The 26,045-nt window shown below is 39.5% G+C and overlaps 1 protein-coding gene across 5 annotated transcripts in view; it reads right to left on the bottom strand.

Annotated features, from left to right (window-relative positions):
* Positions 1 to 25,156, bottom strand: part of igfn1.1 (immunoglobulin like and fibronectin type III domain containing 1, tandem duplicate 1) — a 34,598-nt gene extending 9,442 nt beyond the window's left edge. The window contains exons 1-17 of one of the 5 annotated variants that reach the window (XM_062546375.1): positions 25,001 to 25,156; positions 17,797 to 17,886; positions 15,827 to 15,865; positions 13,422 to 13,541; positions 12,230 to 12,369; positions 11,582 to 11,681; positions 11,409 to 11,450; positions 11,216 to 11,267; positions 10,361 to 10,541; positions 10,078 to 10,191; positions 9,771 to 9,939; positions 9,292 to 9,564; positions 8,584 to 9,171; positions 5,754 to 5,858; positions 3,566 to 3,787; positions 919 to 1,043; positions 152 to 296 (exon numbers count right to left, since the gene is read on the bottom strand). In XM_062546375.1, coding sequence (XP_062402359.1) covers positions 152 to 296; positions 919 to 1,043; positions 3,566 to 3,787; positions 5,754 to 5,858; positions 8,584 to 9,171; positions 9,292 to 9,564; positions 9,771 to 9,939; positions 10,078 to 10,191; positions 10,361 to 10,541; positions 11,216 to 11,267; positions 11,409 to 11,450; positions 11,582 to 11,681; positions 12,230 to 12,369; positions 13,422 to 13,541; positions 15,827 to 15,865; positions 17,797 to 17,848 — 2,467 coding nt within the window. In that variant the 5' untranslated portion in view covers positions 17,849 to 17,886; positions 25,001 to 25,156. The remainder of the gene's footprint in view (positions 1 to 151; positions 297 to 918; positions 1,044 to 3,565; positions 3,788 to 5,753; positions 5,859 to 8,583; positions 9,172 to 9,291; positions 9,565 to 9,770; positions 9,940 to 10,077; positions 10,192 to 10,360; positions 10,542 to 11,215; positions 11,268 to 11,408; positions 11,451 to 11,581; positions 11,682 to 12,229; positions 12,370 to 13,421; positions 13,542 to 15,826; positions 15,866 to 17,796; positions 17,887 to 25,000) is intronic. The other 4 variants (XM_062546376.1, XM_062546378.1, XM_062546377.1 and 1 more) reach the window with 4 other exon arrangements.
* Positions 25,157 to 26,045: the final 889 nt, after the last annotated feature.

The raw sequence follows: 26,045 nt of genomic DNA, 5'->3' as shown, positions 1-26,045 counted from the left end.
AGTATTCTATCAAAGTGACAGAAGGTCAAATGTCTTACATTCCAAAGGGAACTGTGAAGTGGTGCAGTACATTTGCAATGCTTTTAAAGAGAGCATTGGGCGTTAGTCTAAGAGTCTAGCTAAATCGAAACAAAATAGTGCTTCAACTAACCTTCAACAGCAATCATGGCTTCTGTTTTGCGTCCATCTGCCTCAAATTTATATTTCCCAGCAAATTCCGCACTGACATTGTGGATTTTCAGCTTATGGAAAGCACCATCCTTGGTGATTGTTAACCCCTCAGCAGGTTCTATGATCTAGATAATGAAGTGTGATTCAATGAATTGCTCCAAGCTTTTCATGTGACTTAATCGGTGTGTACTGTTAAATATCAGGCACTGTGGGCAATACAATGATTCAAGGATTTTAATTTGTCACATGTATAGAGATACTGTTGTAAATGTAGTGAAATGGCATTTAGCTGCTCACTTTTCATGTGCATATAGGTGTCTATTATAAGGATAAAGAAAGAGATTTAGAAGAATTGAATAAATAGAGAAGGGGGTGAAGTGCAGTGTTCGTAACGGCAGTATGGCAAGTCCATGTAATGTAGTTTAAAGAATTATGTCTTAAGGATGTGATGTTTTAAGTGTTAAGGATGCCGATGGCTTGTGGAAAGAAACTCCTCCTCAGTCTTTCTGTTTTAGTCCTATGGGAACAAACGTCTGCCTGACCTTGGTGTTTTGAACAGTCCATTCTCAGGATGTGAATACCGGTACATGTCAGAAAACATCATGTTAACTGGATATTACTTTGTATTAAAGGAGGGAAGAAGAACAGGACAGGTTTTTTTTTGGTTTGGTGTAATTCTCTACATTCTTACCCTACGCCCTGTTGGTGTAACTCATCTTCTGTATGTTATGCATCTCACATTCTCACCTCTTCCCCTTCGTGGTACCATTTTCCCTTGGCCTCCTCACTGCTCAGCTTGCAAACCAACTCTGCTGGCTCCCCAACAATGACTTTGCAATCCTCAAGTCCAGCGGAAAAGTGAACCCCAGGGTCTGCAAGGTTTGATTCAAATAGCATAGTAAGTGAAAGAAAATATAGCCATTGAGTTTGCACTCTCTTGCATCTGCATTTTTCACTACAGATGAATGACATATATGTGTACAACATATATGTTCAGTCAGTTCTATATTGAAAAGGTAATACTTACCCTAGGCATTGTCTATCTAATATCTAGACAAACTATAAGAAAACATGAATGCCTTTTCATGTATTTTACTTCATGTATGAACATGTGTAAAATACATGTTCAGATGTTAAATGGTGATTTTCATACTTGAACCTTAGCCAAAAAAATTGGGTCTCCAACAAATATCTTCAGACATCGGCAAGTATCAAAAATATTTTTCTTTTCTGATGTCTTCCATCTGTCTTTTTTTATATATATAAATATGGCAGATTTTTGGATGAAATTCTCTTCTGTGTCTCTTCTGTCTTCATAGAACACATTTTTCTTTTTGTGTTTTTGCTTTTCATTTTTAGACAATTCTTGTCTTGTTCTGACTCTTGTTTGCATACATTCAGATAGGTATATGGTTTGTTATTGTTCTTCTTTCAGTGCATGGCTGGTTAACCATGCACATATCTTGGCATGCAGGGTAGATCTCACACGTTGACATAAATTTAGAAATAATTTTCGAAGTTCACTGATATTTAGCTATTTTGTCGCAATCACAGATCTGGAAATCGGAAACAGCCCAGGCAATTGTCGTGCGGTAACCAGCCCTCCATCACTCCTGCAGTATAGCATATCCGTCATTTTCTTTTTTCTTCTTTGTTTTCTAGTCTTCATTCTTCTTTTATTAAGTCTTCATATGAGAAAGTAGAAAATTATAGGCAGAGATCTTGTGTCTTCGGTGTATTTCTAATGTCTTCCAGGTGTAGGTTTCAATCAAATGGATTTCCTTTTTTTTTGTTAGAATAAAAAACACACACAAAAACACGCACACACACACACTGGCAAGTGCAGTGGTAGACAGAACATAACATAAACTCATTAGCAACACTGCGTGGGAAGACAAAATACACTGCACACTGAGCACACAGTAATTCTTGCTTTATGAGGGTTTCTGACATTGATTACCATGAATATGAGCCATATAACTTTAAATAACTGAGCACTTCTTTACATCATAGAATGTATTGGTCTATGTGTAAGTACTGGAAAACTAGAATACTGTTGGTATCTGGCCATGTATGCAGTTACAAGTACTTACAATTTAGAGCTATGAAGTATAACTGCTATACTTTAGGCTAAGCTGCTGTGAAATTGCTTCTACAAAATGGAACCAGCACTCCCTAGTTCCACCCCCATGGTTGAAAATGATATTGATAGACAAAAATAAACTGTTATACATTTAAAAAAAATATTCCATTTCCATTGAATTTACCATTCCGTTGTCTTTTCAGTAATTTATTTCTATTGTATATGCGCCATATACAAAATTGTTCCTCAAATCAGCTTTTTTCAACGTCAGTCCACACTGTTATTTACAAGTGATTGTATTGGATATGCATCGGTTGCTGCAATAACGACATAGACATCAATATCTCGAAATCCTTTCTACACACGATGCAGAGCTCTAGACAAAATATAGATGATTTTCTGTTTATCTAGACTCTGTGCTCCAGAGATCTGTCATGCTCTGATGTGTGTTACTTTGTGACTAAGACGTACAGAAATCCTGTCTAAGCAATAAGACCATCCACACACTGAATCTGTAAAAATCAGATTTGAAGAATTTAGAGGATTTAGAATTTAGAGGTCTGCACATCCGCAAGAGTCCCGCGAGACTCACGGGTTGCGACGCCAAATAGTGCGGTGGGGGACACGCTTTGAAAGCTTTTTACGGATGCAGACGGGATGATAGAGGTGCAGGAGAGAGATGGTTCAAAAATGAAAGTATGACAGGAAGAAGGCTGCTTCAGCTGTTAGTGCCTTTCTAAAGAATGGTAGCCTGCATTCAGAACCAAGAAGCTTAAACTCAACAGACATCTGGTAGCCTTTCTTAGTTGTGTGTATCAAATGTTCCTTTCATGAAACAGAAGGCAAAATTGAATATCCTTCCTGCATATCTTTAGCAGGAGGTGGGAGCGGGACATTATGTTACAAATGCAGGCGGGAGCGGGACTAAGACATTAGACATTTCTGCTGAAGTGGAACAGAATATTGCGGGAGCGGGTGGGCCATGGGACTGAAAAATGTCATCCTGGTTGACAAGGAACAAGGGGGTGGAACTAGGGCAGTGTTGGAAAATAATCTCTGACTCTCTTATGGACATCTTGTGTTCTACTCACTACCTTAGGTGTCTCCTTAAATTGTCATTATATGCACTGCATTCTATGTAATTAAACAGGCCAGGTAATAATAGAGAAGGCTTTAAATCTGCTACCATTTTGAAAGGTCACACCTTTTCTAATCTCATAGAATTCCAAACCAGTCGCAAAGTCATTTAGTTCCAAATGACTTTGATTTGTCTCCATGCAACCGTCGGTCGAACCCTTGGCCGTCCCTTACCAATGACGGTCTCCTCTAGCAGCGGGCCTTGCTTGACACGGCCAGAACGCCTGCCGGTCGCAGCAGACCCGTCAGTGCTGGCTGCATAACCGGCTGCGTCGCCGGCTGCATCGCCGGCTGCATCGCCTGCTACTGACCCTGCAGCTGCAACAGCCGATTCGCCATCAGGGTAGCCATGATATCCAGAGTTGCCAGGGTTCCCATGATGCCCTGGGGTCCCACCTTCAGTATTTAGGTGAGCACCGCATCCGTCGTTACCACAAACGTGGTATCGCGAGGAGTTGTTTCAGAAAGCGACATAGAACATGAATGACATTTAGGGTGGACACAAGAACAAAGACAACAGTAACAGCAGTAGCAAAAGTAGCTGCAACAATGGATGCAGTAACACAAATTTGCAATAATCGTGACAGTAACAGAGCAACAATGACAGATAACTTGGCTTCTCAAAGCAGTTGTCAAGATAATGGCTGAATTTGGATTTTGTTATTATTTGCTTGGGAAGGTTACTAATGGAGTGAAATAAACTGGAAACATTCTGTGATAAAGGCTTAGAGAAGGTTCTTCAATGCTTCTTTTTGAATCTCCTTTAGCATAGGGTGCAAAAAGCAACCTTTACGAAAGGAGAGGAGATAATGATGCCCCACAATTCCTTGCATTTGGTAACAAAATACTTGTCAATATCACTGGGCTTCCCATATTGTGCAATTGTAGAGTTGGATTCTCTTGACATCGCGGTTTTCTTTTCCTAAGTCTTAATGAATTCTTCTTCATGTCTCAATCCAAATCCAGTCATTTAGAAATTGATTGACAGTCACTTTAAAAAACCTTATTTGAACAAGAATGAACATACAGATGCACACACTGAAGAAATTGCTGACAAAAAGCAATCTGATAAGCAAGCTGATGTATGACACATTCAATCGTAGAATTAAGGAGTGGTTATGAATATAATTCTACGTATGGCAAGCAAACGCAAAGTAGTTTACAACTACTTTGAAGATATTATATATTTCCAAAGGAAATGTAGTCAGCAGTACATAGTGCTAGTCTAAATTATTCTTCAACCAAAACTATTAGGTACCCAAAGTCTATTATATGAACTCAGGTACAGTGATTGAGTGGAGTCATTGTATAACACAATTAATTGTTTGAGAATTATGTGACTGGCATAAGAAAAACTGCTACAAGAAACTTGTGGTGAAAATCTGTGGAACCTCTGGTAGAGGTCACGTGTTATGATGCATGTTGCATCATACTTTTTTGTATTTGTGAAAGTTAACTAAATAATTCATAACTATAGGATCAGAGATTGTGCTGGAGAAGTGGAAAAATATTCATATGCGTATGTCTTATTATTTGTACATTAACTGTGTTGTTAGCTAAAAAAAAAAAAGACTGATTAAGATGTACAGTAGTATCACCAGTATCTAAAGAATCAGGGTTCCCAGGGGTCATAGAATTTCTGGAATTTCAAAGGATTGTGTCTATTCCAGGCATGGGCCCAGTTTCCCAAAAGCATTTTAAGCCTGAGAAGGTCGTAACATCCCTCTTCTAAAACGGATAGTTCCGGTCCTTGATTGTGATTGGCTGAATCGCGTTCGATGCCGTTGTAAATATCATGATAAACTCACACCTTGACCGCATTTCGTTCTATAGTAATGCGCTAGCACAAAACTAGCAGTGAAGTCATGGAATATCAGGGAATTTTGTTGTTGCAATTTATAATGTACTGCCACTAACAATTGGGGTGTATCTGGTTAACTTTACTGCTCGCTTGAGTAGTTGTGGTTAGTCCAACTTTGTTTATTCAATGCCCATTTATTAAAGATTCTTGAACGCTACGCAACTGTTCTGGTCAGTATATATATTCATTATATAGTAGGTCATTATTTTTTATTTATTTATTCATTTGTCAGGGAAAGTCATGGCCTTTTACTTTTACATTTTAGAGTGGGAACCCTGTCTGATGAACTTCTAAATTGAATTCAGATTATTGGTTTGCCTCTGTTGCATTAATAGCTTTATATATAGCTATATCTATATTAATTAAGTGTGATATTACATTCACACTAAGAAAAAATTACACAACACAATTTTAGGTTATCACACAGTCACATTAAACACGTTACCACCTGGCTTTGAATTCCTACATGCATCCTCGGCCTGCACATGCAGACTGTCTTACCCACAACCGTGTCTGGGACCAGTGAGCCTTGCTTGGCACGAGAGCGACCCTTGGCTTTGCCTCCTGCACCACTTTGACTATTTGCCATGTCGCTTTGTGACTGTCCTATTGTTGATTATGAATGTAAAACAGATGTTATGTGTTAAACAAGGCTGTGTACAGTATGTATTGTCTCTGGTAGTGTTCGTATAATGTGAAGTGTGACTTTTTGTTGAAGAATTGATAAGTAATTGATGCGTCATATCAGTTTTGTGTCCTATTAAATTCACCTTGATGAGTTGCATTTATGATTTATAATCATTAAATAAGCATCCTGGAATGGACTTGCAATGGAGCATTACGATAACAACAATAACCACAAATAGCAAAACAAAACTCTGCTGTAATACAGAATAACACTTACTTATGCAGGTAACAATGGACATAGACTGACAGACATGAAAGGTAGCAAAACAGTTCCTCCCGTAAATTCAGTGCACATTAAAAAGTGTAAAATCATATGACATAAAATCTTGATATAAAAAGTATGTTAAATGGCATGTAAAATCGTAATTTCGAAAAAGTTTGGTCATACACATGAAGAGCTCTTTTCCAAAACGCTATATCCACTTAATGCTTTTTCATTAAAAAACAATATATATATATATATATATATATATATATATATATTGTTTTTCAAGTAATTTCAGTGGAACTGTAATTGTGTTGTTATTTGATTTATCTTTACCCAATCAAAACAACACAACTGCACTTTTGTTGACATTACCTAAAATACACAATTAAATAACATGACTGAAAATGTATTTATAGCGTTTTGGAAAAGAGCGCTTCATATTTTCTAAGAAATTCACATAATTTATCATAGCACAGCAAACACCACATTGGTTTTCTGTAGTAATTACTGTGCTAATTACATCAATCATTGTAAGCACAATGCTAATGTGCATGTTGAGCAACTAAAAGCTTCTAATAATTTGGTATGTTGTAGCAGATAGGTCAATGGGTCCAAGTCAGCTATACAGTATGTACACGCTTGGAACGCAGTGGCTGTTGGTCCAGACATTGTTAATATAACCAGGGTGAGACGCTGGCAAAACCATCCGACTAAGAGACCCGCTGTAGAACTGGCTGCTGGTATCATACACTGAATATCAATTTAGTGATATGTAAAAACTATACGGTTTTGGTTGTCGGTGGCATTATTGCATTTTGCATCCTTAGTTGCAATGCACAATTATTCCCTTGCATGACAGCTCTTGTAACCGCACGTTCATTTCAAAACATCGCAACGTGAAATGGCAATAAAAGCGGGTTTTGAATAGGTCTTTGTGAGTTAAAAGTCTTCTCGAGTTCTTTTTAGCTGTCCTAGATTTAGGAGCTCCTTTTAGGCTTAAAATACTTTGTGAATAACTTTTAGTGAAAAAAATTAGGAGTCCTAAAGTAAGGAGTGACACGCCCATTACTTTTAGGAGTTTCTCCTAAATTCGCCAGTTAGGAGCTACTTTTAGCCTTAGAATTCTTTGTGAATATGGGCCCAGGCGCGTAACTGAAGCGTCCACTATAATAAGTGGAAGTAGCTACGCCAGACATGATAGCTGTGTGTAAGTTCTAAAAAAATAGACCAGTCTTCTAAGATTGCGAGCGGAATGCACCTGAAGTAGTTTCCCTGTCAGACCTAGTTATAGGGTCATTCCAGTTATAGGGTAATTCCATGTCAAATCTGACAAAATCCAGGAAAATACTGCTGCACTGTCTCTGATTTTGCTCAAAGTTTGTTTACCAAATATTTAGGTCCCAAAATGAAGACTTGTTTTGCAATGCAATGTTTGCATACATTTTCACCCTTGATTTTACACAGAAATGCCCTATCTTGAATTATATCATTCATATCCTGCCCAAACTTTGAAGGGTTGGAGACAGGCATGTTCTCTGTATGATTGGACTGTTAAAAGATAGTACTGCATGCCCATTAATTTTAGATATAAAAGTACAGTGAAGAAGGGAGAACCGAAACGTCTGTTCTCAGGCAATAAAAAGTTACATGACTAGGAGTGCTGTACTCGCGTTTGATTTGAAGTCATACTGAGAACATGTTTGTCTTCTACCCTACAAAGTTTGGGCTGCCTATAAATAATAATTGTATTAATACCCAAACATTGCTAACCAGACAATGACCGTTTTCAGGCTGTAAATCTGACATAATTTCAAGGGCTGAAAATAATTATGAAGACGTACAAGTCATACTTGGTATTGGGACCCATTCTTGATATAGACAAGGCTTGAACAAAATTGGAGAAGGTGCAGAAGCAACCTTATTTGATCGGCGCGGCAGCCAGCCATGGCCTACTGGTTAGAGCTTCAGGCTTGTAACCGAAGGTTTGCTTGCCTGATCGATCCCCAACCAGTAGGAAAAATGTGGGCGGGGAAAGTGGTTGAGCACTGTTCTCCCATACCCACATCCACAGCTGAAGTGCCCTTGAGCAAGGCACTTAATACCTGGTCCCCGAGTGCCGCTTTGGCAGGCAACTCATAGCTCCAGTTTAGTGTGTATGCTTCACTTCACTGTGTGCTGTGTGCGTTCACTAATTCACAGATTGGGAGAAATTCAGAGACCAAATTGGGCCTAATTTGGGCCAAATTTGACCTAATGGGATCAAAAGAATATATACTGTATACTTATACTATACTTGATTTGACATGGCATGACCCTACACCGTTCTTCCAGTATTTGGTCCAACAGCCACTCAAGAGTCAGGCAGATATTTAAGCAGGATATATATAAACAATTCTGCAAGACATTCAAAAAAAGCTTTTACTGAGCACACCCTACCTATGATGGTATCTGGAACAAGTGGTCCGTCTCTGACACGTTTCTTTTTTGCCCCTTCTTCCTCTTCTTTTGGCTCTTCCACTTTTACTAATGCGTCTGCACTCGCTTGTCCTGCCGCTGCTGCTGCGTCAGCATCGGCCTTCGCCTTTGCAGCAGCCTCTGCGGCCGCCCTTGCAGCAGCCTCTGCCGCCTCTATCTCTTCTTTGGTGGCCCCTGGCTTGTTGGCAGCAGCCAGGGCTGCCTCTGCTGCCGCTTTGGCCGCGGCCGCAGCGGCGGCTGCTGCGGCTGCTGCTGCTGCTGCCCTGGCTGCCTCCTCAGCTGCTGCTCTCTCGGCCGCCTCTCTTGCAGCCTTCTCAGCCGCTGCTGCCCTCTCCGCTGCTCTCCTCTGTGCCGCAGCTTCTGCGTCGTCTACGGCTGCGGCGTCAGCGGCTTCTCTATCTGCTTTGGCTTTCTTCGCTGCCTCCATGGCTGCCTCCATGTCTCTCTTCATCTTCTCCGCCTGCTCGGCTGCAATCTTGGCCAGGTCTTGGCCTCCACCAGCCACGCCAGCCTTTCTCTCCTTTTTCTTACCCTTTGATGATTTGTCAGCTAAATTCCAAATTTTGGATGAAAGATGAATGAGATATTAATACACAATTTAGTTTGGATAAGAAAAATGCATTGCTTGTTTTCGTGTGAAATTAATATTTAATACTAATTAATACTTACCCTCAACTATCAGCCAAGCACTGCAAGATTTGAGGCCTGCAATAGCTGCATAGATTCCACTATCAACAGGCATACAATCTTTGATAAGAAGCTTATGGATAAGCTTGTCTTCAGACACAATCATCTCATACTTTTCGCCGGCCTCTATAGGATTGTTCTTCAGGGTCCATGTAATCTCAGGCATTGGCAGGCTGATGACACATTCAAATTGAGCATCTTGCCTCTCCTCGGCCTTCACTTCCTGGATTTTGACGACAAACTCAACAGGAGGAACTGATGATGGGGAAAGGAATGTAGATTTTCATTAATCAGATGTGATATGATATGGTGAAGTTTCATTGCAATCGCATTATTTCTTCTTATTTATTTTTATTTTTTTTGGTTCCTCGTTACAATACGGTGTTTGTTACTGACACATGCTATTTTGTCATTCTGTTATCATGCAGTAACCACCCAAAATGTTGTTGTGCAATACATACGCTTGAAATCAGTAGAGAAGACGTTAACGCCCTCAACGTCCAGTTGGTAAAGTCCAGCATCCTCTGGACTCAGATTTTTGACAGAGAAAATGAATTTCTTTCCAACTTGCTTCAGACAATGCTTCATATCCCCTTCCATTTCTTTACTGAAAGCAACCATAACTCCATCCTAGTAGTCATGAAAGAAATGCAAAAACGTATTGACATCAAATACCCATTAAAGTTGTTTTCTCAAAGGAAATTCAATAGTTTTGCTGAAACGATAGTATCTAGCCACAATATTTCTGACAAGAAAGCCTCCACTAACCTTGTAGATGAAAACCTGACTGTTGGGGTCCTTCAGGTCCATATCAAGTTCAAATTCAGCGCAATCCTCTGATTTCATTTTAATCTGCTTGAGATTGCTTAGATGTTCTATGAACTGTAAAGTCAAGCACAGGAATTAGATTTGATCAGAACCTTGAATTCATTGGTTGTTGTCATTTTCCACAAGAACAGTTTTATATTTGGAATATAATTATTTGTTGAGGAGTGACAACGAAACATGAACCCTTTTTGTACTTTTTGTTTTGGTTAATCTCAAAGCATACCTGAGCCTGCTCCTCTTCTCTCACTCTCTTCATCTCCTGCAGCTTCTTAAGCATTCCACGGAAGTCAGTTATGCCATGCTCAAAACATATACGTTCATAGTCCTTCTTGTCAGCGCTCATCAAAATGTCCCAGACATCCTCATCAATCTCGCCTTCCTTCTTTTCCTTCTTTTGCTTTTTACTAGGCAAGGCAAGGCAAGTTTATTTGTATAGCATTTCATGACCAGAGCCAAGTCAATGTGAGGAAGAACATCATTTGATAATTTAGCAGAAATTGTCAAGTAACAAATCTGGATTTGAAACTTGCTATAGTTGGAGCATCGTTGATGTCATATTGAAGTTGGAAGATTACAATTAGTGCCATTACTTTGCTGTGCCTGATTTTTTAGCCAGTGTTCTGACAACTGTTAGCCTGGCTAACGCCTACCACTTCTCAAATGAGACGTGGTCTGGCAACCAGATGTATTTGAAAAAATGCCCAGATCCGTTCATTGGGTGCCACAGATGTCTATCAAATGCGTCTGTGCATAGCTCATCATCGTCTTGCTTTCCCCCCTGTTCTGTGATTGGTCTCCTATCTCAGGCAAAAATTAGGGCGGTAGTTTCCAGACTGCCTTAGCAGCGTGAATGAAATCACGCGCAAGGCAGCATGGGAACACCCAGGCTAGACAACTGTGGTTTCCATGAGTATATTTGTGTATTTCAATTTCATAGTTCATTTTGAAGTGCATTACACTAGCAACATTTATATAGAAGGGGGTACATTGGATAATTGTCTGAACAAATCTCCTCTTCAACAATTTACCACTCCAGTCCATAGCCCTATAATGTCAAATAGATCAGTAAGTGACTCACCCTTTCCTTAACATCTTTCTGAACTCTGTAGGATCTTGTTTAGGTTTTGCCTCTAACCAGAAGTTCAAAAGAAGAAAAGTACAATATGATTAAGAGAGGTGAGATCATGAAGTGTATCAAGGACTTATGACAAGTTATGAAGCTACACAATAGGTATTTTTATTTTGTTTTTTACTTTGTTTGTGTCACATACCTTCTTTAGACTTAGCCAGCTCCTTCTTCTTCTTGAAACCAACTGTTTATACAGCGATGTCCATGAAACAAACAGGAATACACAGCTATTATGGTGGTGTTGATTAAATCATAATCCCATTCAATTCGGTTGAATTATATTATTGAAGCATTTGTAATGTTGTAATATTATACCTTCAATGATATTCAGCATGACCGTGCACACAGCCTTTCCAAACTCATTTCTGGCATAGCACTTGTAGGTGTCAGCTTCATCCGAACTTACAGCAGGTATCTGTAAGATGACTGGCAATGTTAATCAGTAGTGCATAATTGATTAATGAGCAACACGTGATTACTGTGTGTGTGTGTGTGTGTGTGCGTGTGCGTGTGCGTGTGCTTGTGTGTGCTTGATTAACAATTAACAATGTATTCTTTCTATTTTCTCAGAGTTGACTCAGACAATATAGGAAACATACTGTAAAATGAGTGCAGATTAAAGTCAAGAAGACACAAGACATTGCATTGGCAATCCATTGGACATTGCTTATTGTTTTGACCTGAGAGAGATAGGCTAGTTTGTTGTGAGCATATGACGATACTAATTGTGTTATGCAGTAGGGCTAGATTCCTTGCCATGACGTCACCCACCGTGTTGTGTGTGTGTGTGTGTGTGTGTGTATGTGTGTGTGTGAGTGTGTGTGAGAGAGAGAGAGAGAGAGAGAGAAAGAAAGAAAGAAAGAAAGAAAGAAAGAAAGAAAGAAAGAAAGAGAGAGAGAGAGAGAGAGACGACCATGTGTCTGCATCCTGTTCTACATATTCATGATAAAGCTAGTGATGTACCTCTAAGGTGTGTTCATTTGAATTGGCATCGTATTTGCATTGGAACTTTTTCGGGTCGTCCATTTCCCCATTGGCTCTTTTCCACTGGACTTCAGGCTGTGGCTCTCCAATCACTTTGGCTTTAAATATGGCAAGCTTCCCTGCATTTTGAAACATCATGGTTAGCACAGTTATTCATATTACACAAGTAATTCCACAGTAAAAAAAAATATGGAGTAAACAATTCCCAAGCCTGACATTTAGCTTTCAGATGTTAAAGAGGAGTTAAATGCTGTCAGCTGTCAACAATGAGGTGTTAATGTAGTGGGAGTTATTGGTAAGGTGGAGTCTAGAAATATGCTTATTTTGTTGCTTATATTCTCTTAGCTTCTGAATTCACATATGTTATTATACAAATGGTATATGGATTTATTATACCCTGAAGGAACCCACATTCCTTCAGGGTATAATATGACCCACATTCTTTTCTTTATATCCAAATGAAAACAATGCTAATTTATATTTTGGCACAACATTTTGATATGCCATCTGTGTAATCTGTATATCATCACCACGTACTGTACAGTATATTGCACACCTCATTTGGGCCGAGACTAGGAGAGCGATATGCAATAGGAGCTATTTGGTTTCTTTCCTGCCACATTGCTCGCTTGATGCTTGTCACGTGCCTTGGACAAGCACCTAGAGAAGAAGCAGCAAATCCAGTAAATCATTTCCAGTATTATATACGCCTACATTTAGTTACTCCCACCCATGACTCTTGCCGCGTGCTCCTAATATTTCCCATAACATAAACCTGAGTCACTGACTGACATGTGACCAAGGTCACGGAGTTTCATTCTGGCCATCCCACCTGTTTCAGTGGTGGTCTAATGAATATGGGTGCAGTCTGGCATGGAGCTCAGATGTTTTATTTACTTCCAGCTCTTTTTTAGAAATGCCTTGTTGCCAAAAGTCAGGCTTGTTGTCAATGTACAGTAGTGTCTTTAAAACATGTGAGACATGCGGTGTCCACCACGCATTACAGTGCAATAACTTTGCATGACTTCCAGTGTGCTAACTTTGCATTTCATTTTTGGAAGTGGAATGGTGCTTAAAGGCAGAAAGTTGTGTTGTGAAATCTTCCAGTGAGTTTTTGGAAGTGCAAATATTTGCCATCAATAAGGAAAAAATAATTTAGCATAAGCCTTACCCTCTTGAATTGTCAATGCAATTGGTTTGCGAGTGAAGTCTGGAGTTGTTTTTCCTTCCGGGAGAGTTTCAGCATATTGTGTGATCATGACCCCAGGCACCTTAGACCTAAATTTGATGCCTGAAAAGAAAGGTAATGCAATTAGTCAGGAACATGTTTTAGAACAGTGTAATCAAGCAGTTACCCCGTTACAGTAATGTAGAGTGACATGTTGTTTAAATGAATTAGGCTTTTAAAAGATTTTAATGATTTAATAATGATGATGATGATTAGATCAACTACTCTCAAGCATCTGGACACTGGATATATGCACAAGCTACTTGTCTGGACATAAATTCTGGGACATGTTTATTTATGTATTAAAAAGCATAGCACACAAAAAAATAGGCAGAATTTGTAGTCTAAACAGTGGCATAGAGTATGTGGCATAAAGTGTAGTAATTTGATAAAAATCCTCCTGTTTCTTCTCATTATTGGGAATTTGTGATTCAAGTCTTAGATGTGATTGATTAAGTACAGGATACAGAATTTTAGAGGAAGAACCTATAAGTTCTTGAGTCTGCAACACAGTAAACTAAGCCACTGCATTACAGGTATTGTTGTTGTCTGATTGATGGCTTTTCCTAAAACAAGCAATGAGTTTATTAGTGATACAATCATGGATTTTCATTTTCTTTTTTTCCATTATCCAGATGCTCGGGGAGAGGAGTACAGTAGATAGACTTAATGCAACCTGTAAGTCTAGATTTAAATGATCAGTTATTATTGGCTTGCCTCTAACATGTCATCCAGCTCACTAGTGAAACTACTATACAGAATCTAAACAGACTAGACTACTCTGCTCTAAGATCTTTTAATGTCCTTGTCACCTATTAAAAATGGTGTGTATAATGGCCTGGTCAGACTACGATTTTTTTGTCGCTCACGATGGTCGTCTACGATCTACCATGTCACATTATACGATTTTAGAACCATGAAAACCTCTCCGCGTCTTGGTCGAAAGTCAAGCCAGACTTTTTGTCGGGCTGTTTTAGAACGTCGTGAACGACAAATCGCAAGTCGTGAAGCATGTCACATTGTAAGATTCACTCCGCGTTCGATGTCGTGCCCGACCATTTGAAATCGGATATGAGGCTGTAAACTTGTCGGTCACGACAAAATCGGGCCAAAATCGGGCTGAAATTGTATAATCTGACCAGGCCATTAGAAAAGGTGCAATATCACATCAACCTTTGCCCCTTGTGAGATTGTAGGGGTGTTGAGAGAATAAGGACAGTGATGGCATATCTTAACATTTAGTCTTGTTCATGAGAGTCCCAGTAAGAATGTTCACTTTGTTAGTAAATGGCTGCTTTCCTTAACAAAACGTTGAATAAAGTCACAATTATTCTTGCTACCTGTGTCTTTAGAAAGTCTCTCCAAGATGTAGGCTTGTGAATTTGGAAATCCAGTAAAATTGAAGGATTTTCCAGGCTTGTAATTGTCTTGTATTACCTTAATAATTCCACAAAAATGCAAGAAATTATATGATTTAAAAATTTGGATGATTTGGATTGTTACCCAAGTCAGTAATTCCCCAATAATAATAATCACAATGATTCAGAGAGCAAATTCAGTCTCTTTTGGCCGCAATAATAACAGCAAACCCTCTCGAGATCCTGGTGGGACTGTTAAGACTTTGATTTGAGAATTGTAAGGGTCTGATGCACAGTGTTGTCTGTCAAATATTAGACCTCCTTACAGCACCTCTCAATTTTCCAATCGCAATCAAGTTTTCCTCCAAGCCATGTAGTAACTGCAGTGACCTTATAATTGTTTATGTATATTGTTAGCCTGGCACGCCCTCCCAGTGACGCAACGCCTTCAGGCTTTGCTGCTGGTCTGGTCAACTGCTCATTGAGAAGGATTTCTGAGTTCCCGAAATCTGCGGAACTGCCCCCTTTGGTCGAGAACCAATTAACTTTGAGCAGCTCCAACGGCTCTGGGTAGAGGCGTGTTCAAGGCAGAGGAAAGAGTGTTGTTATTGGTTTAAACTCGGCAATCCGCTTTCTGACATCTACCAGTAGCAAATCGAGGCACTTAAAGGAGGCGGGTCAACCAGCGCTGGCAAGAAACCGTGTTAGCACAGGCTGTTGGTCAGACTAAAGTCTCGCAGAGCCTTTGAAAGTCGATGGTAATCAGGCTAGTATATTGTTGTGTTTTAATAGCTGTGTTAGCATCTAGACATGAGTCTGTTTAAAAACATCAATGGATATGAGTCATGAGACAACTAAAAGCATTGCGTAATCATATACACGGTCATATGCATATTCAGTGAATATGTGCAGTCAAAGAAAACAGTCTGAACATTTGTATTGAAGAATTGCTAAAATGTTCAGACTATGATCCTTTGAGGCATACAGTACCTGGCTTCTTGGTGGCCCCTCCTTCAGCACCAGCACCTTCTCGGTGTTTTAACATAAAGGGACAATATGGTGGAGGGAAACAGCACAAAAGATTGTCAAACATGTGACTTGGGAATATTGACAAGAGATTGTCGACACACAGACAAAGACAAATGGAAGAGGATCAACAAAACAGTCAAGAAATGGGCTTTCCTTTGTAGAAGACTCTAAACAGTGACGGTGACAAATTATCCCTTAGGACTTCTTTATAAATGCGGGATGCAAAGTTGCTGGAAATTAGCATGAAATGCATTGCACATCTTTTTGAGATATATAAGTGTGAACCTCTGATTTCTTCTCGTCCTCTTCTCTGTATGCAGTTGATGGTTAGTTTGTAACCATCACAGTTAGAGCTCTGGATATTGGAGTCCATGAATAGATCTGATGAATCATCAGCTTCTAGTGCTTTTATACCGATCATCCGTAGCTTCCATTCTCAGATGTATATGTTCATAGCATTTTCAGAACGGTGCAGCATTTTGTTCCCTTGGGACTTCCAATGGAACAATCCATATTTTCATTGTTCACATTTTGAATGTGTTTAATGTTGAAGAATTTTCTCTGATTTCCCATTCCCTAGAGAAATCCAACCATTGTCATGCTCATCCTTGTTTGATCCTTGTCCAATATTTTCCTCCGACATCAGTAGAAATATCACTGATATCATATTCATATGCAGTATATGATATCATAATATTAGCTGCTTTTGAGATACTTAAGCGATGCAAAGATACTGTATATGCAATTATTATATGGCTCTCTAGAATGTTGAGGGAGCTCCCATTCACTTTGAATGGGCCTCTCAACGTTCTACCGGTCCGTTATATCTGCATATTGACCGCTACGAAGGTATAATGACCGCTGCCAATGGCAACGGGTTCACTCCGCTAGTTGTTGCGGAAGCCACAAAACGGTAGCCAAGTCATTGCTAAAGACACATTGAGATAAGTTGATTTTCTCGTTTTGGCAAGTAGCCATATAATAAGCGCGATAATGTATAGAACGCCGGTCATTATCTGAAAATAATTCCCTTCAGTACGAAGCAAAACCCCTCCGCTGCGCGTCGGGGTTCTGTCCGTCCTGTCGGGAATTATTTTCCGATAATGACCGGCGCTCTATACATTATCCCTTACATAATTGGTGTAAAGCTTCTCTGAAAAAGTTAAGTCCGTGGTTCCAAAAGTGTGGGCCCGATTTTGAGAAATCCAGAGCAGTAAACGGGTGTGAGTCAAGGGTGAAAAAAAAAAACAGTAAGCAATAGTTGCAGGTAAGATTAAGTAAAATGCCTTGCCTACTTAATTATGGCTTAGGTTTATTTCTTACTTATTTGCCGATTAAAGTATTGTCTACTTTGTACCTGCATAATTGGTCAGGCCTACCACCAAAGTAATAGGCATGTATCTAACATGAGCATGGGATGGATTTATCACCCAGTCAAGTAAAATGTTTAACTGTAATTAGAAGCAAGAAGAAGAAGAGGAAGAAAAACATACTGTAGCTCACTCCAATGAATTCCTCAGATGTTGATGGTGGTTTGTGTTGTATCAAGAGGTTCACTTCTCAGTCTCAGTGTTGGAGGTGATGGTGTATTATTTGACTCCATCACAACAACTGGGGCAAATCTTCACATGGATTATGATGTGGCATGATCCAATGCTTTGCTGGTCAGAGTGTGTCCTACTGTCATTCAGGAGTCCTTGATAACGGAGACCGTCCATAATCTTTTCAATGTAGCATATGCAATTAGAAGTGATGTGGAGTGATGGAATTATCATCTATCAAGCATCATTAGGAGTGATGTTTGATAGATAATAATTGGCTCATCTGACATATGATGAAAATAGCTCATTATTTCTTTCTTCCATACATTTGTATACCTGATGATAGAGATTTGTTTAATTTCATTGTTTGATTTCCTGTTTTTTTCTTACCTTTCTGCCCCTCGGCAGAGCTATCCGTCACTTTCGACTTTGGTAACTTCATCTTGGCTTTAGCTTAGAGCTTTACAGCTACAGAGGGATCTGTGTGGAGAGAGCATAAACAGCAAAGCATAAATGTGAGTGCATTGTCAGACAATCTCTACCAGTCTTACAACTACTAGAGCTATTAGAAGTTACTATTGTGTTGAAAAGCATTGTCTTGCAACAAGAAAAATAGGAGACACACAGGGCTACACTCAATATAGAGATCGCAATATGATGACTTGCTACAATTCTTCCCTTTTTTCAAGATTTATTTTCCACTTCTTCAAGCCCTCAACTGACGGTTTTTAGGACAGTGGAGAATATACAGGAAATGAGTGGGAGAGATACTGTTTGATTGAGAAATGTCCTTGTGAGCACTGAGCCCATATGTACAGTAGTAGGGGATGTTGCTTGCACCACAGCTCCTCCAACTGGCAACTTTCAATTGCAGGTAAACCTAGAACCCCTTGATGATAATGCATTTATTTGCACATCTGAGTGAATGAGATGTACCAAGTTTAAACTGTTATCACTGTTGCAGTTGCAGTGGTTTTCAGTGAGGCGATGAGGTGGAGATGAGATATTGAGGTGAAACAAACACAAGGATCAGTATCGTCTTTGATATTTAGATATTCTGAATCATTTGTAGAATAATTCACCTGACTATAAACAGACATAAAAAAAAGTCATTTCTATACCAAAGTACAAAATTACTGCATGCTCAGAGACGAGCAGGATATGTATCATCTTATGATACTCTGAGGGAGACAGCGAATGGAGCTAATTCCCCACAATGTTGCCGGGTTCCTTTAAAGTGTAGTATGCATAGCTTTTGTTGTTATTGTGCATTTGAGTTTGTAGTTGACCTCCTTAATATGTCTGTGCTATTAGTTTATGAATATAGCAATGGTTTGTAATGCCATGGCAATAACAAGATGTGTATTTGATTGTATGTTGCTATCGTAGCAGATTGGTGTCCATAAATTAGATGTTTAGCAGGTCATTTGAAATTATTTTTGAGTTATTATACGGCTCTCTGGAATGCTGAGGGAGCTCCCATTCACTTTGAATGGGCCTCCCCAACGTTCTGAGGTCAGTTATTTTTGTATAATGACCGCTCCTGTAAAGTGTAATGACTGCTGCCAATGGCAACGGGTTCACTCCGCAAGTATGAAACTGCAATAAATCGTTATTTATTGAGTTTTTATATAAACTTTTGTCTCCCTTTTCTTCTATTGGCAAGTAGCCGTATAATAAGCGCAATAATAGAATGTCATTATCGGAAAATAAGTACCTTCAGGGCAAAACCAGACCTGTTCGCCCTGTCGGTACTTATTTTCCAATAATGGCCGGTGTTCTATACATTATCCCTTACATATTGTTCATTTTGTGCAATTTGGTTGTCATAAATGTAATTGCTTGTATGAGGTTCATTAAGGTAACTTAAAAGTTGTAAGCATTTGGTTTAGATTCTGAATATTTCAGCACATCCTTTCATATATGTACTAATAGTCATTGTTGTAATACTCAGACAGTTGTCTGTAGAAGACATAATGCTTGAAATGTACTTTTCAGTGCTATGAATGCCACTGGCATTTTTTTCCTCAACTGTCGTCATGCTATAATAAAACAGTGCCTTCCCAGCATACACAGGGCAATAAATTTTGACGCCACATATTCCCACTCTCTTAGTCATCCATTCATCCATCCATCCATGTATCCATCCATCCATCAATCAAAAAAACAAACGGTTCTCATAGTCCTAGTCATCCTTTCAATGTTGGCACATACACTTGACTACTGAGAGATCATGAAATATTGTGCACAGACCTTTACCCTGGGGGGTTAATTTTAAACAGATTGTAAATACAGGAACTCATATGACCATAATGGTCGAGTGGAAGCACGTCTGTGGGCTATGTAATCCACTCTCTGTGGCTGGTATCACATGCCCCATAAAAGACTAGTTAGTAAATTTTACGGTAAAGTCTGACCTCATAATGTTTTTATTCAGTTAGCAGACTGTTCATTGGGTATAGGTAAAAGAGGTGGGGTTATTTTGTACCTTATCTGCAACCTGGAGTTTGTAGTAGCTATGATGCGCCATATGATGTAACTCCGAGGTGAGTGCTTTGTTACCTGTGAGCAAATTTGTTGCTGCCTATATTTTAAAAAATAATAATTTTAATGACATGTTGAATACCTACCCTATGGTATACATACCATTCTGCACAGCTTTGCTGCTGTTGCTATATCCGTATGTGTTGTGTTGAATAATGGACAGTATTGTGAGAAACGACAATTTGGTTTGTTTCTGTTTTATTTTGCTTCCTATAGAGGTACATTATTTTAAAGAGATTTGAACATGAAATCGGGGGGGTTTCAGTGGATATGACTTAAATGTGTTGGAATATACTGTAAGTAAAAACCACTCTCTGACTTGCTTTATTAACAATTAACAATAACATAACAATTCACAGCTCACTCTGTCACTGCACACTGTAGTAGTTTTGATCATTCTGATTGACATTATTTTGGACTATCCATACATTTCGGTGGTGGTTTTCGGGGCGGTGGTAGTGTAGTGGTTAAGGAGCTGGGCTAACGTGCAGTAGTCTGAAAGTCGTCGGTTCAATTCCCGGCTTCCGCCATTGTGCCCTTGAGCAAGGCACTGAACCCCAAGTTGCTCTGGGAACAATGTAATGACAATGTAATCCCTTGTAATATAGTTGACATATGCTAGTCACTTTGGATGAAAAAAAAAGGTCTGCTAAATATAATATAATGTAATTTCACTGATCAGGTTGCAAATGTTGTCGGCACGCCTTAACTGGTTGGAGGTCCATGGCAATGTATTTACCTGTGTGTAGATCAGAGAGCACTTCAACATTCTGCCTGGAAAAATATTTAGAGAATATCTTGCATATGATGATATTACCATGTGCGTGTGCACAAGGCATTGCTCTGATATGTGTACAATACATAACTTCAGAACTACAAATATGCAAGGTAGACTGTATGAGCTTGTATGTGTAAATTCAGATGTGAGTATAGCTTGCAATTTTGTTCAGGGATTACATTCAGTAGGGGAATTAATTAGCATTGTATATTTAATGTGTATCTTCATTGGTTGTTATTGTTTTGATTGTACATGAAATGTCCCAGTTACAACAAATAAACATGTATTTGCCAGCAAAAGAAGAAAGTGAATCAGGAAATCAGTTTAAGAAATCAGAAAGTGTAGTGAGGTACATGTTATCAAGGACCTCTAATTGTCCTCTCTTTGTACTGTAAATAGTGTCCTGCAGCTATTTTGATGGGCCTCATTTTAGCCATTGTCCACATTAAATCAGCACGCTTGCCCTGAGTGGCTCCCCCCTTGTATTTTCTACGGTCTTGGCTGGTGCTTGGAAACAAGCTGTGCTCCCACAACAGTAAGGAGCCAAACAGATTGACATTGGAGATGTCCGCGGGAGTATGGTGGTGGTGGGGGGGGGGGGGGGGGGGTGGAGAAATGGTCATGGTCACATGAAACCCTTCACTCACGACCCTAAGAGTTTGGAAAGGAGAAAAAAAAAAGTCCTGTGTGTCTCTGCAGCGTGATTGACATCGGCCCCCCTGATGTTGTGATCAACACATTAGCTGTCAATGGTTTTGGACAGGGACACACAGCTCTGCTCCACACACCTTCTGCCTTCACATGTTTCTCTCATAAGAGAGGCGGCTGCTTTTAAAGGAAGCTTCTTTTTTTTTTTTCTGCGCAGTGAGAAACTGGAGACAAGTTCCATAACCTAATTACAAATCAGCAGTATGCAGGGCAGCAGCCGCAACGGGTGATAGGAGTAGCTTGTGAGTTTGACACTACATACTGAGCAAGAGCACAGTCTAGCAGCTTGACATGTTGGACAAAAAGTACAACCCCCCTGTGGCCTCATATATCACATGTGATGAGTTCGGCTGTCATTGTATGACGGTGTTGTTTGTGAACATTGAATGCAGAGACATTCTGATGTATTGTAATGATAGGCATATCAGTGCTCCGATTAGAATGTTGTGTGCGAAGCCTGCACGAGCACATGGCCTTGTGCCCATCTCTTAATTAAGCATTAAAAGGGATGGGTGTCAAAATACTTAATACTCATGCTATAGCATAGAGTGAGGTAACGAAGCTGGGTTCTAAGTTGTGGGGTTGCCATAATATTTTTCACTTCATTGAACTGAGCCTTGTCACATCGATACTGATTAAAGAAGCGAGACGCAAACAATATATCTGTAAGAGAATATAACCGACCATGAATAACTAGTAATGCTTTATTTTATGGAACATACAGTTTGTTGACTATTAACACAAACTTAACTCTCTCTCTCTCTCTGTGTCTGTGTGTGTGTGTGTGTGTGTGCCCAAAAAGGTCTACATTGAGAATCATTAATCAATTACCACTTTGCCATTGGATAGGTCATGTATTCTTGGTAATTCCTTACTTGCCAAAGTATTTTTTACTTGGCCTTAACCTAAGGTGATAGAGTACATATCAAAATAGAAAGTGTATAGCCATGTAATATAATATTACTGTTTTAATATGTTACTTATAGTGGCGGAATAGTTGTAAAAGTTGTAAACTAGGTATTCCCACCTGCTAACTGTGCTTAGATGTCCATCTCACAGCACAGAGACATCTGTCAGAGTCTGATAGAGGCTTAAAGGAGAACTCTTTTCATACAGATCATACAGATCTCTGTTTTTCAATACTGACAATAGCCTATTCGAGAAAATGGCCGGAGTTTTGTTGTGGAGATGGTTTCATAGGAGAGGGGTGGGAGAGCACTTTGAATGCATGTATTTGCATAGAATTTCCCTTGTAGTTCAGGGAATCTGGTCATTGACGATGAGGATGGCGATGAGGACGATGACAATTTGGTCAATGGTGTTTTTTGCCCCCAACGGCACCTTCCAGGCAGCACAGCCTAAAAGGCACTACCTTTACCCTATTCCTAACCCTAACCCCCTCAACCCTCATCCTACCCCTAAACTGAGGGGAGTAGTGCCTGGAAGGCAGCACTGCCTGGAAGGCACCATTGAGGGCAAATAATACCAAAGACCATGACAATTTCAGTCTAATTGTATGGAAAGTAATCATTTAATTTAGAACAGGAAACTTGTTGAATCTGTAATCAGATGTTATAGGTATTACTGATTGGAATGCACTCATTGCTCTTGAGCAAAATTCCACTTCAAAACAAGGGCCCTACAAGAATCAGCACTAGCAGCTTGGATGAGTAATTCACCTATTAAATGAGACCTTGTTGAGCACAGAACAGAATATATGAGTTACCACAATATTTGATGTTATTGCCATATTTTGCTCTCACTGAATAGGGTTTTCTTAACTGAAAAAGTTAAATATATGTGATTAAAGATGCATACTGCCCTCTGTGCAATATATTTACACAATTTATTGGCAGAGAGTCTCTCCAAAACATTTCCTATGTCCTCTTTTGCATATAACAGTTTAATTAGCACTGTTAAACATAATTTCTAGTTTAATGTAAGGTTGTAAATTGAAACAAGTAATGGTGTTTGCATTTTAATGCAACCAAGTGACTAATTGTTTCTAAGATTCCTTTATTGCCAATCCTGAAATGCTGGCAGTTACCTCTGGTGTTCAGTTAGCATAGCACACTAGCATAGCCATTTGTTCTAGGTGGAGAGATGGCTGCCATATGAATCAGATAGCCTGTCAGTGCTTAATTTATGCAACATTGACGCCGTTCTTAGGGGCACCCAGTCGAGTGCAATCCATTTTACCAAAAGCCGCAGTCAAGTACACACTTTCTGTCGGGACACGCTTAGAACGTGCTACTTGAAGGATTACAGTCCACCAAGATTCCTTCACAGCTGAGGCGGCATCCATGGCCAACTTCTCAAGACTTCTCGTATATCAACTCAGCCGATGCTTAACACGTTCGGTACACTCACCAGGATGCAAAGTGTCTCATCCAGACTGAGGTATAACTCAGGCAAAACAGTCATTGACGACAAATACCCCTGGGTGTTAAATGACTGCTAAGCTTTCAACTTTAGTTGGCAAATGATGTAATGGGCCTCATACCCGGACAAACAGATAGATTATAGAACGCTGAAACAGTTCAGCAGGTCATGTTTCATGCTGGCAATAAAATAGTTGCATTATTTAATACATTAACATTGTAGCAGCTATACTTCTGTTTAGGAGTAAGGACAAATAGTGAAATTGTTTAGTAAGTTCTTTGATAACTTTCGAATCTGAAAGAAATAAGTGCTAAAACATGCTAAAAACCCAAAAGTAATTTTGCTGCGCAAAGTTATTTTGTAATTCGTTCAGTTGTACTTCAAAGAAAATGCGATACCCTTGAGCAGCCATTTCTTTCTAAAAAAAACATATACAGTTAGAAAAATATATACAGTTAGAGCTCTGTTTCCTCTTTATGGTTGTGTCCCCACCCATACAGGAATCTCAGGGCACATTTTGATCTCACACCCTCATCTATAGTTAGCTATCACCCTGCAACCTCACTGCAATGACTTCACACCACCTGACCACAAGCAACCATCCAGCTCCGCAGATTCCAATCCCTGAAACTAATACTGTAGACCTGCATGTCCAACTAAATGATTTTATGCATGGACGCCAAACTCGCAGTGCACAACTGTAATAGAATCCTGTCATAGAGTATATACCATGCATGGCCAGAACAACTTTATAGGGTACTTAATGATGGAAAGCTAAAATTAGATTAGAACACATAAAAACCATTATGGGCCACTACACAAACTACATCATAACGTTTTATAACTCAGTGTTTTCATTGTGCTCTGAAAGGGCAACTTAAACTGACCACACTTGTTACGATGCCAAAAGTAATAACGCCACAGAAATTCTTGGTAAGGAGAGACAAAAAAATATATTAATGACTTTACATCCTCATGCATTTACGTTAGCAGCCTTTAGCACACTACAGACAACACTGTACTCCCTTCTCGTACAGTCCAGCTCCGTCACAATGAATACACACGGTTCTTACGGTTCCTTCGACTACTGGACCGAATGCTGGCATTTTAAAGATGTATACTCCATTTTTTTTCTCTACTTTTGTGTACTGTTCGCCCAGAGAGGAGGTAAGAACAACCTACCTGTTCACAGTCCTCAGTGCTCACAATATCAACTCCTCGCAAGCAGCTCTCTTGCCACCCTGATATTTGAGTGCTGCCTCTAAGTTCTGCAAGGTAATAAATCCTTTGGAGCTAGAGCAACATATGCTTCTGTGGCAAGTTCCCTCAGCACCCTCTACTCTGCTGATGCCAAAAGGAGTTCTCCTCTGTTAGTCTTTGGATGGAGGAGCCTCAGGAAGAGGCAGTTGAATATGTATGGAGGGGACCTTGAGTGTTGAGTGGTGATGTCTAGCAGGAGTAGGTCAGAGGGGTTCTTCTGCACCTCTTTTGCATTGCCACCTTATTATACGAAATGACACTTGACCCTGTCTGGCCCACCTTAGCACAACAAAAGGACATGGCAAAGATTCCCTGAATGTTTGCAGTGTTCACACTGAAAAACTGAATACATCTGTCTTTTTGCCTGTGTCTAAATGTTCTTTAGTTTGAATGTTTTTTTTTTTTGACATACATTATTTTTTTAAACATCACTAGAATTGTTTTAACTGATCACCACACAAAAAAATACCTACCAGCCAGTTGAAATAATAATCGGCCCTGGTTGTGGCATAATTAAGCCTAATCTCAAGAGAGGGAGTGCTGTGGTACTGAACATGGGCATTTCCGAAGTGTTCTATTGCTTTTGTCCTGTAGTTTTAGCAAAAAGTATTAAAAACAAACACAAAAACACACAATAAAAATGTTTAATTTTGTACAAGTCATTCATTTCTGACTGTACAAGAGAGATTCAATTCAGTATATCCGAAAAAAAAAGTGTCTGCAAAAAAAAAAGTTACTTCCAGTAATCACTCCACTTTAACATGCACATTTAATAAATTGTATGACATCAGCATTCCATTCATTCAACACACGGGAGCAGAATGACAACAATTCCAAAAAGGTTCCATTTGTGTTTCCAAGTGAGGAAAGGAATCAAATGGGATCTGGCTGGGCAATGTGAAATGCAAAGTTGTGTGTGCAAATCATTGTGCACAAAGTGCCCCCCAACTATCTACAGTAAATTTGA

Source organism: Sardina pilchardus, chromosome 9 (assembly GCF_963854185.1).
Source record: "Sardina pilchardus chromosome 9, fSarPil1.1, whole genome shotgun sequence".
Classification (NCBI taxonomy): Eukaryota; Metazoa; Chordata; class Actinopteri; order Clupeiformes; family Clupeidae; genus Sardina; species Sardina pilchardus.
Note: the sequence above shows the minus strand (reverse complement) of the source record. Positions and strands in the feature narration are given on the sequence as shown.